The sequence below is a fragment of the Heterodontus francisci genome, chromosome 34 (genome assembly GCF_036365525.1).
Source record: "Heterodontus francisci isolate sHetFra1 chromosome 34, sHetFra1.hap1, whole genome shotgun sequence".
Classification (NCBI taxonomy): domain Eukaryota; kingdom Metazoa; phylum Chordata; class Chondrichthyes; order Heterodontiformes; family Heterodontidae; genus Heterodontus; species Heterodontus francisci.
In genome coordinates this window covers 3,446,806-3,464,959 of record NC_090404.1, presented here as the reverse complement: position 1 = coordinate 3,464,959, position 18,154 = coordinate 3,446,806, and the positions used below count along the sequence as shown (strand labels likewise).

General features: G+C 41.3%; 1 protein-coding gene across 1 annotated transcript in view; it reads left to right on the top strand.

Annotated features, from left to right (window-relative positions):
- LOC137348917 (uncharacterized) overlaps nt 1-16,960 on the top strand; it is a 216,509-nt gene extending 199,549 nt beyond the window's left edge. The window contains exons 3-4 of the mRNA XM_068014152.1: nt 9,676-9,770; nt 14,999-16,960. Coding sequence (XP_067870253.1) covers nt 9,676-9,770; nt 14,999-15,153 — 250 coding nt within the window. The 3' untranslated portion in view covers nt 15,154-16,960. The remainder of the gene's footprint in view (nt 1-9,675; nt 9,771-14,998) is intronic.
- The last annotated feature ends 1,194 nt before the right edge of the window (nt 16,961-18,154 follow it).

The window sequence follows — 18,154 nt, the reverse complement described above, 5'->3', positions numbered from 1 at the left end:
ACATACGATCCTCAGCAACAGGATTGGCGATTCAGCCCCTTGAGACTGCTTCACCATTCAATGAGATCTGTACCTGAACTTTATTTTCCCGACTTAGCTTCAATATCCTTTAGAACTCTTTCCTGATTTAAATCTACCTACCTCAATCTCGTAAGCCACCAATTCCCCCCGGCAATTTTTAGGGACGATTGCTCCAGATTTGTACGAGCCTTGTTGTGAAAAAGGATTAATGGTTTCCCTCCTAAATTTCCTGAACAGAGGAAATAGTTTATCTGCACAAGATAACAAGAAATAGAAGCAGGAGTAGGCCATTGATCCCCTCGAGCCTGCTCCGCCATTCAACAAGATCATGGGTGATCTGATTATGGCCTCAATTCCACTTTCCTGCCCGGCCCCCATAACCTTTGACTCACTTTTCGACCAAAAATATGTTTACCACAGTTTTGAATATATTCAATGGCCCTTCCTCCATTTATCTCTGGGGAAGAGAATTCCAAAGATTAACCAACATCTGAGAGAGGAAATTCCTCCTCATCTCTGTCTTAAATGGGAGACCCCTTAGTTTGAAAGTGTGCCCCACGAGGGGAAACATCCTCTAAGCATCTACCCTGTCAAGCCGCCTCAGACTCTTATATGTTTCAAGAAGATCACCTCTCTTTCTTCTAAACTCCAACGAGTATAGGGCCAACATGCTCAACCTTTCCTCACAAGACAAACCCATCATCCCAGAAAGCTCTGGACTGCCTCCAATGAAAGTATATCCCTCCTTAAGTAAGGAGACCAAAACTGCACAGTACTCTAGGTGCGGTCTCACCAATGCAACACTTCCCTACACCATCCCCCTTGCAATAAAGGCCAGCATTCCATTTGCCTTCCTAATTACTTGATGTACCTGCATGTGAACCTTTTGTGTATCTACCCCTATCGATTGTTTTTCACATCTCGAATGCCTCAGTCATCAATCATCTCAGATGAAGGGACTACAAACCATGTTCTGCAACCTGTTCTCGTAACTTGTCCTCAGAAATCGGTAAAGGTTAGAAATGAGTAATGTAACAAAAGCAACTTGCATTTATATAGCACATTTGATGTAGTAAAACAGGAGTGTTATCAAACACAATTTGACACCGAGCCAGGGAGATATGAGGGCAGATGAGCAAGGATGCGAGCATCTTAAAGCAGGACAGAGAGAAAGAGAAGCAGAGAGGGTTAAGGAGAGAATTCCAGAGCTTTGTGCTTCTGCAGCTGAAAGCAAGACACCAATGGTGGAGTGATTAAAATCATGAATGCGCAAGAAGTCATAATTTGAAGAGCGAAGATATCCCAGAAACTTGTAGAGTGAGGAGGTTGCAGAGATAGGGAGGGGCAAAACCATCAGGGATTTGAAAAGAAGGATGATAATTTTAAAATAGAGGCATTGCTCAACCAGGAACCAATGTAGGTCAGCGAGAACAGGGGTAATGGGTGAACAGGACTTGGTGCGGGTTACGATAGCACTTTAGAATAATATAGAAAATAAAAAGAAAGACGTGCAGTTATTTGGTGTCTTTCTCAATATTAGTACATTGCAAATGAAATATTTAGTCACTGATGTAATGAAGGAAACGCGGCCAATTTGCCAGTTTTCATATAGCAAGCTCCCACAAATGACCAGATATTTCAGATTAAACATTACCCAGAGTACCTGGTCAGCGATGCCCACATTCCATGAATACATTTTAAAAAATGAAAATTAATTTAAAAAACTAGAAATAATGGCCGTGGAATCTTTTTGCATACAACTGAAATAGCAAAAGGGCCTCGGTTTAACGTGTCATAGGAAAGTTGGCACCTTTGTCAGTGCAGCACGCCTTAGTACTGCACTGATGTTTCATCCAAGAGTTTTACGCTTAAGTCTCTGGAGTGGGACTTGAACTCACAACCTTCAGAGTCAGATACGACAATGCTACCAACTGAGCCCCGGTTGGCAAAGTAACCCCAAAGTGGACCTATGTGAGTTTGAACATATTTGGGAGAGGAAGTACCGTAAATGGCAACATTACTCGAATTTTAGAATAATCGAGAAGTCTAGAGACTAGAGATAGGCAGATCTTTAAAAGTAGGGTAGTGACAGAAAGACAGCTACACCGTTAATAAACAGCAGTTATATAGAGCTTCTGACATCCCAAGGGGCTTTACAAGAGCGTAATTGTCAACATTTGGCACTGTGTCGCATAGGTAGGGAGGTGAATAGGTTTACGGAGGAAAGTCCAGACCTTAAAACATAGGCCACCAATGTTGCAGTGACAAGACTAGGAGTGGGAGGTTTGAGTTGGAGGAACACGGATTTCGTAGAGGTAGGAGAGCTGGAGGAAGTTATAGAGATAGGGAGGAGCGATGCCATGGAGAAATTGAAGCATAAGGATATGGTAAAAAGAAAAGATGCTATCATCAAACCAAGTTGCCAACGACGAATTTATGCAAAGTGCTGGTTGGGCCTCAAATGAAGCATTGTTTTTTGCTCCTATCTTATTCTAAAATGTGTATACAGGCAATTAGGAGGTGCAATAGAAAATAAATAGACTGAAAAAAGACATGAACAGATTTATTGATAAGAGACTTCAGAATGCTTAGGCTCTGTTCCTTGAACTACAGCAAGACGATAGTAATGGTCCATATCTGGACAGGTTTCAGAAGACAAAGGTGTTAACATTCATCTTGGACGGGATGCAAAATGGGCGCAGGGGAAAGGCTGATCATTATTGTAGAATAGATAGGAAAATGGACCAGGCTGTATTAAGGGAGACTGATACCCTACACCCGATTTGCGGCTCATCAAAGTTAGTTATTACATCCAAGTATTATAAGACTATCTAGTGGCGTTTGGCTTAACAGTGGTAAGGCAGGTACCCACCAGTTATAGGAATGCAAATCGAGAGGTTTGTTGTATTACTAGCCATGTTTACTGCTAACAATATTGCCCATCACATCTTCTGTCTCTATTTACACATTTGGGTGATCGAGCTTACCTTAAAAGAGCAACACCCTGGCGGTCATCATGACATTGAAGGCAATGCTTTTAAAGAAGAGAACTCTCAATCCCATCACCGTCAAAGACAAAAAATTCACCTTCGGTAGATCTGTAATAAATATCAAATCAAATCCTTGATTTAGTTGGCTGGGTCCAGCATATCTCGCTTTCTCTCTCTTATCTATATAATTCTCTCTCTCTTTGTCTATCAATCAATCTCTCTGTATGTCTGTCTCTCTATCCATCTGTCTCTATATCTGTATTAATCAATTCTGTCTGTTTCTCTATTTAGCAATCAAACTCTCTACCACTCTATATGTATGTATCTCACTATCTATCTGTTCGAGTCTGTCAATCTATCTATCTTATCAATTTGTCAATTTCTTGGTCTGCTTTTCTGTCTATCCGCTTACTTTCTACAAGATTGACCAACGCTCCTTCGACAACACCTGTCAAACCCGCAACCTCTACTACCTAAAAGGGCAATGGCAGCAGATGCATGGGAACACCACAACCTGCAAGTTCCCCTCCAAGTCACACACCATTCCGACTTGAAACTATATTGCCGTTCCTTCACTGTCGCTGGCTCAAAATCCTGGAACTCCCTTCCTAATAGCACTGTGGGTGTATCTACCCCACATGGATTGCAGTTGTTCAAGAAGGCAGCTCACCACCACCTTCTCAAGCGCAATTAGGGATGGGCAATAAATGCTGGTCCAGCCAGCGATGCTCGCATCCCGTGAAAGAATAAAGTAAATATCTGTCTGTTTGCCAGTCTTTTACCGAATCATTTTGTGTGTAAAGGACTGACCGTTTTCGATGTCCTTTAGTCTTCCGAGGGAATCACTTGAACGTTTTCCACAATCAATCAATTTTCCTGTACCTGCAAACAATTATTTTTATTATTAATTCAGTAAGTTACTTTCTTGCGGTTATTGAGGTTATTTCTACGACTTTTGTTATTTTTATCGTTGTCGTTACGAGCAGTAATGGAGGAAGTCATAATCAAAATGTAGTATTGGTTTATTGGTCGGCTATTAGCGGTGACTGACACTGACCTCTGAGTTCAAAGGTTGTGAGTTCGACACCACTTCAGGGATCTAAGCCCATAAACCAGCGTGGTACATCAATGCAGTGACAGAGGTGCCATTTTTCAAATGAATCGTCAAATGGAGGCCCCATATACCCTCTCAGGTGGGCATAAATGACCCCATTGCACAATTCTGAAGGTAGGCAGTTCTACGATGCCCTGGCCAATATTTAGTCAGTCACCGAAACAGATGATCTGTGTCACATTACTGGTTGTGGAACATGGCTGAGCGCTAAATGGCACTGTCATTTCCCCGAATTAAAACAGTGACTAATTTTCAGAAGGTACTCCATTGTGAGGTAAGAGACACGGGAAGTTCTTTGGTTTTCAAAAGCTGCTGTCTAAATGCAAGATTTTTCTTCCATAAAACCTTATCACTCACCAGCAGAAATATTTTGACCATTGTGTTTTGCCTCACACGTGATCTGTCCTGATTTCTGGTCCGGCGGGATAGAGAGGAACCCTGAACTCCAGTAGTACCCGTTGTTTAATAAGACACTGGATCTTGTGACATTTATCTTTGGGTCAGCGCCCACACTCAGGAAGAGTTCGATCTCTTTGGGCACGAAGTCCGAGGTCAGACATACTGCTGCCGTGTCGCTAGTGCCTACGACTGGATTTGATAACACGGGTGGGTAAAAGATTGACAACGTTGGTTCTTTAGCATCTTTTTTCTCTGAAAATACAAGAATAAAAAAGGGAAAATAATCAGACTCCTTCAAAGTGAACCCCTCTAGTATGTTCCTGCATTCAATTAGAACATGGCTGATCTGTCTCATAATTCCATCCACCCGCATTTGCTCACTACACCCGAGTATCATTATTCTAATGGATATCTTTTCAGTGTTAGTTATAGAGCAGAGGGTTCCAGATTTCCATTACCCTTTGCGTGAAGAGGTGCTTCCCGATATCAACCCTGCTCAGCATCGCTCTAATTGTAAGGTTATGCCTCCTTGTTCTGGACTTCCCCACCAGAGGAAATAGTTTCCCTCTATCTCCCCTATCAAATCCTTCCATCATTAAAAACTCTCAATCATTGCCGGTTCAAAGGCCTCCCATAATCCAAAAACTCGATGCGTAAAGAATGGTTACAATGTGGCAATTTGAAATTAATGACTTCTTGTAAAATGTTTGCTCAAATCCTTGAATAAAGCGGCAAACATTGTTCTTCATTTGTTGACTTTAATTACAATTCCTAAATATTTGTCGTCCCCTTTTCCCAACGGATATGGATTACTGTTTTAATTCCATAAAGGACCATAACTTTTGTGATCAAACAATTGCTGTCCTTAGGTGTCATTTTTGATTGTGTAAGCTAGACTTTTGCGAGAAAAATCCACCCCATAATTTCTAAATGTACGGATGTCGGTAATCACGTGCTCAGATCTCTGATGGTGCCAGAGCATAGTGAGAGAGTAGGTAGAAAAGCATATGGAATATTGAGCTTCATAAATAGAAATATTGAGTACAAAAGCAGGGAAGTTATGCTGAACCGTTATAAAGCTCTGGTTAGCCCACAACTAGAGAATTGCGTCTATTTCTTATCACCACACTTTCAGAAGGATGCGAGGGTCCTTGAGAAGGTGCAGGGGAGATTTACAAGAATGGTTCCTGGGAAGCGGGAATTTAGCTACAAGGTCAGGCTGGAGATGCTGAAGTTGTTCTCTATGGAGCAAAGGAGATTGAGGGGAAACGTGTTAAAGGTGAAAAAGATTAGGACAAGTTGGGATAAGGTAGGTAAAGGAAACTGTTCCCATTAGCTGGTGGTACAAGGACTAGAGGGAATAGATTTAAGGTTCTGAGCAAGAGATGCAGAGGGGATGTGCGAAAGAACCTTATTATGCAAAGCATGATAATGTTATGGAACTCGCTGTCCACGAGAGTGGTGGAAGGGGAGACAATCATTGATTTCTAAAGGAAACTTGATGGCCATTTGAGGGAAATAAACTTGCAGAGTTACATGCGTAGGGTGGGGGGAATGGGATTGACTAGACAGCTCTACAGGAGCCGGCATGGACTCGATGGCTGTAATGGCTTCGTTCTGAGCAGTAGTGACTCGTTGATTCTATCAGCGCTTTTCTTTGTGGATCCATAGTACTTTTTGTTGTTGCAATTAATGTCTATGAGATATATCACTATCTGACGCTGCTTGCGAGTCTGTCGTCGAACATGAGGGCATCTGCATCCACTGCCAACATATTAAGATAAGGGCCTATGTGTGCACATTTTCGAATTTCTGTCTGTCCTGCACCGTTTTCTATTCATTTTTATGTGATCTGGGCCTTTCTGACTAGGCCAGTATTTATTGCCCATCCCTAATTGCTCGCTAGGGCATTTCAGTAGGCATTTTAAGATTCAATCACATTGCTGTGGGTCTGGAGTCAAATGCAGAGCAGACAAGGATGGCAGATTTAATGGACCAGATAGGTTTTCACAACAATCGGTCACCATTAGACTAGTTTTCAATTCCAGACTTTTTTGTAATTGGATTCAAATTTCACCATTTGCCGTGGCGCAATAGCCAGGGTTTTGGATTACTAGTGCAGTGACATTACCACTACACCATTGTATCCCGAAATTGACTGCGCACACATCGAAAGGTTCAAATATGGTGGCTCTGTGCAATAATGTCACATCGCCAACATTAACCCTGGAGTAATGATTCGGCAAACACCATCTGGAAGGACTTTTCCGAAACTAAACCCACCACCGATTACCCTGCCCTCACGGATATACGGACGGATCCAAACTGCCAATTGCATTTGGTTCAGTATCTTTATGGAAACGATAAATACTCCCGCATATATTTTAGCTGCGAATAGGGTGATGCGTGATAAGGAATATAAAGAAAGACTCAGCGGTCAAGGAGTCGAATTTTCTGGCTTTCACCTCGCACAGGAAAGCTTACTCGCCGGCCCAGCCCCCGCCTCATTTACAGCGAGGCACATTTAGCATTTCCATCTCTCTAATCTATTGGCCTGAGCAGTAGAATCTTGATACTGTTGCTCATTTTGCCTGCGATTGCTCCCGAATCTTCTTTTTGTGTCTTTTTCTTACTTACTTGGTTGCACTGTGAGATCTGTCCCAGCTCCGAACGTCAACGGCGCCCTATAACTAGAGGTACACAGTGTCTGGCCTTCTGACAAATTCGTAATTCCCTTCAATGAAGCGCCTTTCGCCCACTTTAAGAACTTTCTTTTAACACACTGATTTCCTGACAGTTCAGCCGATTTATTTTAAAGCCACCTGAAAGGGTATAGCAGCAAACGGACGAATTTTGGGCAATCCAGCAGTATGTTAAAGCGGCTTTGATTATGATCAAATGGTCAAATAACTTCATGACTATTCCTTCTCGCCAAACCCCGGTCTAAACTGCTAAAAACAACTCACGCCAGGCAGCAATAGAACCATAGAATCATTGAATTTGACAGCAGTGAAGAACTGTCATTTGACTATCGCACTGCTGCTGGCCTTTTCCAAATGAATTTTTTCGTGCTCCCGTTTCTTGTTCTGGTTGAGCTCAGAGCCCTCTGCGTTAATGAACTGGTGATAGAATCACAGAACGTTTAAGACACATAAAGAGGCCACATGGCCCATTGTGTCTGTGCCGGCCGAAAAACGATCCACCTATTTTAATCCCACCTTCCAGCAGGTGGTCCGTAGCCCTGCAGATTATTGCACTTGAGGTGCAAGTCTAGACTCCTTTTGAATGAGTCGAGGGTTTCTGCTTCAACTACCCTTTCAGGCAGTGAGCTCCAGACCCCCACCACACTCTGTGTGTAAAAGGGTGATAATGTCTTTATTTCATTCCCAGTGACAAATTTAACATTATGATGAGTATCCAGTAGATTTTTACTTACTTGGTTCTACAATTAATTTAGTCCCAGCTCCAAATATGAGATTGCGTTTAGTCCAGTCACCATACCTAACACATTAACATTTCTCTGAACAAAAATTGACTTCCTGCAACTTGCTGACATTGTTAGACCTATTCTTTCAAACACATGATAAAGCAGATAGAGAAAAGCTGTTTCCACTGACAGGTGGGTTGGCAACCACAGCATACACATGGGTTTAATATAATTGGCAAAAAAAACAGGGTACGGGAGATGAGGAAATTTCATTCAACTCACCGAGTTTTTCTAATCTAGATTGCACTGCTTGAGAGGGTGGTGGATACAGATTCAAGAACAACCCTCAAAGATGATATAGATATAATATATTTATAACGCCAAACAAAATGCTAAGCTTTTGGGGAAAAGGAAAAAGGGAGAGGGACTAAATGGCAGTTCTTTCAGAGAGCCAGTACGGACGCAATGAGCCGAATGGCCTCCTCCTGTGCTGCAGGGTTCTAAGATAAATATTGTCGCTAAACCAGCGTATGTTATCGCCTTTTTTAAAAAAAATGACTTGAGTATTATTATTAGTATTAAGGTAATGATTCCTTACAGAATATGCAAAATCTTGTCCCGGGTCTATTTTTTTCTTCATATATATTTTTTAAATCGGCAATGTTGATACCATATTTTCTACTTATTTCAATTGAGAAGGACGAAGAGATACCTGAAGATTAGAAACGCGACAACTATTAAATTAGTAAAACAAAATTATTGAACTCATTGAAGAGCCGGGGGGGGGGGGGGGGGTGGGGGCGGGGTGGTGGGTGGGGAAGGGTCTGGTGGGGGTTGGGTGGGTTTGGGGGGGTGGTTGGTGGTTAGGAGTGGGACTAATTGGTTAGCTCTTTCACAAGGTCCACACAGGCAAATTGGGGCAAATGACGTTTTTCTGTTTTGTTACATTCTGTGAAAATACAGTATTTCTGACCTCAGTTGTCAGTAGCCATTTTATTCCCCACTCAATAGATTATACTACAAAGATCTTTGCACAAAGATTAGAATCGAATGTCTCAGTTATTATTTTACTAGAACAGATCCCAATTAAAGACATTAGAAGACTTTTTGGGTTCCAAGATGAGTTTGACCGCACTACCAAAGACAGATCTGTAGTCAGCAAAGTGTTGCTGCAAAAATAGGTCTAATGCACATGCACAGTAATGTAAGCGTTTGCTTTTGTCTTGCTTTGAGTTTTGCGCATACTTTAAGATTATAGTTGCTTTCATTGCCAGTTCAGGTTACCTCCAGAAACAAATGTAACTGTTTCCCCTCCCCCATTAAACTCAATTCTCTTTGCTTCGCACTATTTTCATAGCACAAGAAATAGTCAAGAAATTGACAGCATTTGACCGTCCCTTCATTCCTGACAGTTTCCCGTTAACATCTACCCCAAAACAACTCCCGGAGTGTTGTTTGAGATGACCATACTTTTGATATTAGTCTGTTCGAGAATGGAAGTTGAGGTTCTGTTTACTCAACTAAACGTTTATTCCAGTCAACTTCAAAATGGGAGTCACTTATCCCAATAATCATACACAGTTCTGCCTTTCATTCCAATACTTTATTACTAAGGTCGATAGTTACAGGGATGAGCTGAGCTGGATAGGTATCTTATTAAATCTCATCTTATCGATGTAATGTCTTCATTTTTGTTTCATGTTACATTGGCTGTCTGCTCACAGTCTGCCACTCAGCCGAAAACTACATCAAATAGGAGGAAAGAAAACTCAGCTCGCATTTACTTTGCACAACAGTCACTCGGGTGCCGCTGCCGAATGTGAGTTTGTCCGAATTCCTAACAATAACTGCACCGGGAAGTGGGGGGCGGGGAGTGGGAGGAGGGGGCGGGGGGCGGGGGTGTGGTGTTTCTCTATGTACAAACGTCACACTAAACTAAATCTTATGATGTGCATATGTTTTTCACCTGAAGTTAAAATTCACTGCCTTATCTGCCCCAAAACAGGAACGATGGCCCGAATGGCCTCCTTCTGAATTGAATGAATCTATCATTATCCAGAATCTCGAACCCTAAGTTGTCAGTGGCCATTTAATTTTCCCATGCCCATCAATGTGTACTGAAAAAGTGGTTTTCAGCTATATTAGAATTGAAAATATTAGTTTTTTCACTCTAACCAGATCCAAATTTTGAAGACTTACTGGGTTGCACAGTGAGTTTGGTCCCGCTGCCAAAGATAAGGTTCCAAGTTCCGTAGCCAGCACCGTGGTAGCAGATGCTACAAAAATAGGTCCAACCCACATGGACAGTATTGCAAGTTGCGTTTTTGTTTTTGTTGTTTTACTTTGAGTTTCTGGTCAATTTTGTGAACCTACTTGCCTCCAGAGCCCAGACAGGTTGCCTCAAGAAAAATATCCTGTTTCCCTTCCCACACTAACCGCAATTCCCTTTGCTTTGCACTATTTTAGAAGCACAAAGAATGGTCAAGAAATTGACAGCAGTTCACTTTTCCTTCCTCCCTGACATTTTTCAATGAACTTCCATCCAAAGCCAGCTCCCGGGGAATGCTTGCTATCAACATGATTTTGATAATCAGAATGTTCAATATGTCATATCTTCTTTGTGTCTATAAATCCCTTTGAGTGTGGGGCTGGGGAAGGAGGGGTTTGCCACTTATCAAGTTTCTACCTTGAGACCTGATTTCACATATGTACGTTATAGTTATGCATTAGCAGGTTGAAACAAAGGAATGCATTGGGAATGAAAGATGAAGTCTCATGCGCTCAAAACGACCCTTATTTCGGTCCACTTTCCAAATGGAAGGTTCCGATTTCGGAAATAATGCACAATTCTGCATTACAGTCCAATGCCATATTACTGAGTCCCAGAGCTACAACTCCTGGACATGATATTGTTAACAGCAATATCATCGTTGTTCGCTATATCATCATTTCTTTAGTGGCTATCGGTGTGTCTTCGGGGGGCTACGTACATATTTTCTACATTGTGACCTGATTTCAAATATGTACATTGTCGTTCTGCATTCGCGGTTTAAAACAAACAAAGCGATATGTTGAGAATGAAAGATGAGTTTCCATTTACTCGAATCCATGCTTATTTGGTTCCACTTTCTAAATGGGATTTTCCTATACTAATAATACCTAATTCTGCATTACAGGTCAGTATCATATCACTGAGGCCTAGTGTTTCTACTCCCAGACAATGCACGTCTAATTCAGGGGCGTGCTGAGGTGGAGAGCTATCTTATTAAAGCTCTTCTTATCGGTGTAATGGCTTAACTTCGATTTCACATACTACCATGGCTCTCTGCCCACATTCTCCAGGCAGCATTCAGCAGAAAAAGGCATTAAGTAGATGGAAATGAAACTCAGCTCGTACTTACTTGGCACAACTGTCACTTGCGTGCCGCTGCCAAACGTGAGTTTGTCAGTATCATCATAAATAAATCACGCATTAACAATTTCCCAGACAGAAACCTTCCACTGGAAAAGCCCATTCAGATTCTGGCTAATACACGACAAAGAAGCTCTAATGTTCATTATTTCGGAGGGAGCGCCATATACAAAACTAAACCCTGTGATATGTGAATATGTTTCACCTGTAGTTAAAAACTACTGCTTTATCTGTCCCTAAAATAGGAAAGAAGGGCCGAATTTCCTTCTCCTGTTTTGTAAGGTTCTCGGAATGTGCAGAATGCCTTCTCCCAAATTGTCAGTGGTCACTTTATTCCCTTCCCTTGCCAGAAGTTTCCAGAGTCATATAGTCATTACGGCACAGAAGGAGGACATTCGGCCCATCGAGTCCATGCTAGAAAGTAAGGCTCTGCTACTACAAAAGATATATTAGTCCAATACATTTCAGATACTTTGCTACTACAGCCAGATCCAAATTGAAGGCATTAAAATATATTTTTGGTTCTACAATGATTTTGCTTCCACGGCCAAAGCCAGCAGAGCGGTGCCAGATGCTTCAAAAGTAGGGCTAACCCACATGGATAGTAAAGTAAGGGGTTGTTTTTGTATTGCTTTGAGATTGAGTATCGTTTGAGAATTTTCAAGCGTCCATTACCTGGTCCGTTACCTCTAGATGGCGGTTACATCTAGATGATTAAAACAAATATAACTGTTTGCCCTCCCTCGTTAGACATAATTCCGATTGCATTGCGCTATTTAAAAGCACAAGAAATGACCAAGAAATTAACAGTGGTTCACCTTTCCTTCCATCCTGAAAGTTTTCAATTAGTAACAATACGAAACTAACTCCTGTGGAAATTGTTTGACATCAGCTTGATCCTGTTGTCAATATGCCTATAGATCTGATTTCCGATATGCACTTTGTAGTTATGCGTTGCAGTTTTAAACAAACAAAGCGCTGAGTTGAGACTGAACGATGAAGTCCCATTTACTCGAATTCAGGTTTATATGTACTGACTTTCCATATCGGAGTTTCCTATCCCAGTAAAGAATACAACATTCTGCATTTTAGACCAATATCCTATTACTGAGGCCGAGAGTTTGAACTCCTGGACATGGCACGTCTAATTGAGGACTGAGCTGATCTGGAGAGCGATCTCCTTAAAGCTCATGTTATTGGTATTCACTTTTATTTCACATACCACCTTTGCTCTCAGGGCATATTCGCAAGAAACTATTCAGTAGAAAACTATATCAACTCGGAGGAAAGGAAACTCAGCTTGTACTTACTTGGCACAACTGTCACTCGGGTGCCGCTGCCGAATGTAAGTTTTAGAGTGCTGTCATAATAATTGGCACAGTAACAATTACTCAAACAGAAACCTTCCACTGGAGCAGCTCATTCAGATTCCAGCGAATATACGGCAAGAAGCTGTAATATTCATTAATTTGGGGTCAGCTCTATACACAAAGATCACACTAGCCTAAATCCAATGATTTTTGTTTTTCACCTCACGACCTGCTTCGAAGCTGAAAGACTCTATGAATGGGTAGAATTTCTGATGCTAGTTTGTCAGTGGTCATGTTACCTCTCTGCCCCTCAAATTTATGTTGCAAAAGTGTTTTTCAGAAATATTGGGATAAGGCATTTCAGTTATTTTTACAATAGCCAGATTCAGTTTGAAGCCATTAAAAGACTTACTGGGTTCCACAATGAGTTTGGTTCCACTGCCAAAGATGAGCTTGCTATCACAGTGGTACCAGACGCTACAAGAATAGGTCCAACCACATGAGCGTCAATGTATGGGGTTGTTTTTGTCTTGCTTTGAGTTTTATCACATTTTGAGATTCTAGTTTCTTCTATTGCCAGGTCATGTTACCCCCAGAAACAAATGTAACTGTTTCCCCTTCCACCATTAAACCCAAATTCGCTTTGCTCAGCAAATAGTTAAAAAGAACAAGGAATGAACAAGAAATTAACAGCAATTCACCTTTCCTTCATTCCTGACAAGTTTCCATTAATAATAATCAGGAACCAGTTCCTGGGGGCATTGCTTGACATCATCTTGATTTTGATATCAGTATGTTCAATATATCATAGTTTCCTTTTGTGTGTGTATATATGTGTGTGTGTGTTTGTGTGTGTGCGTATGTGTTTGTGGGTCTGTGTTCGGGTGGTGTTACATTATACATTTTCTGCCTTGAGGCTTGGTTTGAAGCATGTATGTCATTATGCTGCGTTAGCAGTTTGAAACAAACAAAGCAACGACTTAGAAACGGAATACAAATTTTCATTTACTGAAATCAATGGTTATTTGAGTCAACTTTCTAAGTGGCATCTTCCCATCTAGGTAATAATACACAATTCTGCATTTCAGTGCAATATCATATGACTGATGACTGGACCTTCAATTCCTGGACACTGCACATCTCAGTAATGTGTGAGCTGAGCTCGATGGCCATTTTGTTAAAGCTTTTTTTTCGGTGCACTGCCTTCACTCTCTGCCCACATTCTCCAGACAAAGATTACTACACAAAATAAGAGCTCCTGGTGTAGGGGGTATCAAATTGCTTGGATAGAGGATTCGTTCTCTAACAGGAAGCAGAGAGTAAGGATAGATGGCCAATTTTCGGGTTGGCAAGCTGCAACGAGTAGAGTGCCACAGGGATCAGTGATGGGGCTTCGACTATCTATATGACTTGAATCAAGGGGCCGAATGTATAGTAGCTAAATTTGCTGATAGTGCAAAGATACAATGGAAAGTAAGTTGTCAAGAGAACATAAAGAGTCTACAAAGAGATTCAGGTAGGTTAAGTGAGTTGGGAAAGAATTGGCAGATAGAATATAATGGGGGGAAATGTGAACTTGTCCACTTTGGCAGGAAGAACAGAAAAGTATGATATTATTTAAACAGAAAGAAATCGTGGAACTCCACAGTACAGATGATCTGGCTACATGAATTACAAAACGTTAATGTGAAGGTGCAGCAAATGATTGGGAAGGAAAAATGAAATGATGGCGTTTAATGCAAGGGGAATCTAGTATAAAAGTAGGGAAGTGTTGCTATAGCTGTACAGGGCCTTAGGAGACCACATCTGGAGTACTGTGCGCAGTTTTCGGTCTCCTTACTTAAGAAAGTTCAGAGAAGGTTCACTCAACTGATTTCTGAGATGAAGGGGTTCTCTTATGAGAAAAGGTTGAGCAGGTTGGGCCGGTACCCATTGGAGTTTAGATGAATGAGAGATGATCTTATTGAAACATATAAGATCCTGGGGGGACTTAGAGTGAATGCTGAGAGGATATTTCTCCTTGTTAGGCTATCCAGACCTTGGGGACAAAGTTTAAGAAATTAGAGTTCTCCCATTTAAGACTGAGATGAAGAGATTTTCTTCTCTCTTAGAGGGTTGTTAGTCTGTGGAAATAGTAGATGCTGGATCATTGAATATATTAAAGGCTGTATAAGATATAATTTTGATCGACAAGGGAGCCAAGGGTTATTGTGGGGTGTGGGGGGTGGGGTCCGGTGGCGGGGTGCGGACAAAAAGGAAAGTGGAGCAGGCTCGAGGGGCCGAATAGCCTACTCTTGCTTCTAATTCTTGTGTTCTTGTGTTCAGACAGCAGTCAGCAGAAAACTATATCAACTAGGAGGAAAGGACTCGCAACGACTTGGCATAACTGTCACTGGGGTGCCGCTACCGAATGTGACTTTCTCTGTACCAGCATAGTAATTGGCACATTAACCATTGCCCAGACAGAAATCTTCCACTGAAGCAACGCATTCTGATTCCACCCATGTACAATAAAGAAGCTGCAATATTCAGTAATTCTGGGAGAAAACTATGTACAAAGGTCACATGAAACTAAATCCTATGATGAGTAAATGTTTTTCCCCTGAAGTTAAACGTCACTGCCTGTCTACCGTATGGTCTCCTTCTGTGTTGTAAGAGACAATGGCTGTGCAGAATTTCGGACTGTAAGTTGCCAGGGGACATTTTATTCTCCCTCCCCCACAAGGTTTTATTACCAAGCTGTCTTGCAGATATAGAATTATCGGACATTCCCGTTATTTTTTTTACAATAACCAAATGCAAATTATCGACATTAGAAGACTTACTGGGTAACACAGTGAGTTTCGTGCCACTGCCAAAGATAAGCTTGCTTGTTCTGTAGTCAGCACAGTTTTACCAGCTGATACGAAAATAGGCCCAAACACGTGAACAGTAATACAATGGGGTTGTTTTTGTCTTCCTTTGAGTTTTAAGTATACTTTGACATTCCAGTTGTTTCCAGTGCCAGCTCAGGTTATCTCCAGAAACAAATAGAACCGTTTCCCCTGCCCCACTAAACTTAATTCCCTTGGCTTTGCAGTATTTTAAAAGCACAAGAAATGGATAAGAAATTGACAGTAGTTCCTATTTCGTTCTCTTCTGTTAATTTCGCATTAAATTCCATCCGAAACCAACTCCCGGGGGACTTTTTTCACATCAACATGATTTTGATAATTGTTATCTTCGGTATATCAGAGCTTTTGGTGTGTGTGTGTAAGCTCGGTGGATGTGGGGAGAGCACTGGAGTGACTGCTTATCAATTTTCTGCCATGAGATTTGATGTCAAACAAATCCATTATTGTCCTTCATTAGGGGTTTAAAACAAAGTGATCTGCTGAGAACGAAAGATGAAGTTCCATTTATTCGAATCAACATTTATCTGGATTCATTTTCTATTTTTTTTCTTCGTTCGTGGGATGTGGGCATCGCTGGCTAGGCCAGCATGTATTGCCCATCCTTGCACTGAATGGCTTGCCAGGCCATTTCAGAGGGCATTTTTTAAAGAGACAACCACATTGCTGTGGGCCCGGTGTAACATATAGGCCCGACCAGGTAAGGACGGCAGATTTCCTTCCCTAAAGGCCATTAGTGAACCAAATGGGGTTTTACAACAATCGATATTGTTTCATGGTCACCATTAGGCTAACTTTTTTTAATGTGACTTTCTTATCCTGATAATGAAGCAGAATTCTACAATTCAGACCAATACGATATTAGTGCAGCCTAGAGTTTCAATTTATGTCTACTGCTGGATAGCTATCTTCTTCAATGTTATTTTAGCTGTGTAATAGCTTCATTTTTATGTCATGTACTATCTCACCTCTCTGCCCACATCATCCAGCCACCGTTCAACATGAAGCTACATCAAGAAACAGAAAAGAACACGCAGCTCGTACTTACGCCACACTTGGCTGCCTCTGCCGAATGTGAGTTTGTCATCAAAACTGGCACTATAACAATTACCCAGACAGAAAACTTTCACTGAAGCTGATACAGATTCCAGCTAATACTCAAAAAATCTATAGTTTTTTATTAAATCGTGGGCAGTGTTCTATGCGATGTTCACATTAAACTGAATCCTATCCTGTATAAATATTTTGCAACTGAAATTATGCATCCCTGCTTTATCTATCCCCAAATGATTATTCAGTACTGCATACACAAGGCTCCTATTTACTCAAGCAAATGGCGAAGTTCAGACATTTTTATATTTCGATCTGTGTGTTTATGCTTTGTTTCTTTACTGTTTAGGACTTGGTTTCAAATAAACTGATAATGTTGTTGTATATTAAAGCAATCTGGTTGGTGCGTTTTATTCTGGGATAAAAATAGAGTCTATGATTGACTGTATCGGTAAGTGGGAAAAATGTAAATATAAGTTGTGACCTGTGGAGAAGTGGAACTAGAATAAACAGTGCACTCCTTCCGCCTTGGGGGCAACGCCAGCTGCAAGAAGTGGGGGAGGGGGTGCCGCTGTGGGGAGGCTAGGGGTGCATGAGACAATTTCCTTACATTTTGTTTACTGGGTTCTGCTATAGCTCTATTCACATTTCTGCATATTGTTTTAATGGTGTTCGCCCAATATCCTGCACAATATCAGCTGGAGCGAGAGATACCTCCCAGAACATAGACATCTCACAGATATATCCGCCACTGCACTTCATAGAACACCGAGTATGGCTCAGCCCATCAAATGATGAAGGCACGTCTTTAATGTATTAAAACGAGAGGCAGTAGTTTCTACAATATGGCAACAATATTGAGAGGCTTTCAATTCGTTCCTGAGCAAATTTCGGCTATCTATGAGCAAGCAGCTCAAAATTCTGCACTGAAGTACTCGGCAAGTGTATTCCCCTTTGATCCGTTTGTTTTGCTTCTGGAAACCTAAAACTTTCAACCCGTTTACTCTGTTAAAGTTACATTTTCGAAGGTAATTGTCATGAGAACCAGAAGGGGTATTAGGATTGTTTTTTTTTTTTAGCTCTGGTCTCCTGAAAGGTCACAGGCATGAAACGTTAAGTCTGTTTCCCTCTCCACAGATGCTGCCAGACCTGCTGAGCAGTTCAAGCACTTTCAGTTTTTATTTCAGATTTGCAGTATCCGCAGTATTTTGCTTTTATTTGAGGATGTTTTTTTTTAATGCAGTGGGTGGTTACGTAATGGAAATCACGGCCCGAGAGGGCGGTGGAAACCCATTCAGCTTTCAAAACGAAATTGGATTATGTTCTTGAAAATGTAATATTTGCTGGGCTATGGGGAACGAACAGTGGGAAATCGAACCAATTGGACAACTCTTTGAAACTGCTAACACAAGCACAATGGATTGAATGGTACTCCTATTCCTGAAGATTCTTTGGCTCTATAATCAACAGGATACTTTGACTTAAAAGCACTCATGTGCAGGTTAAAACACTATATACTCACTTGCTTCCACTACAAGTT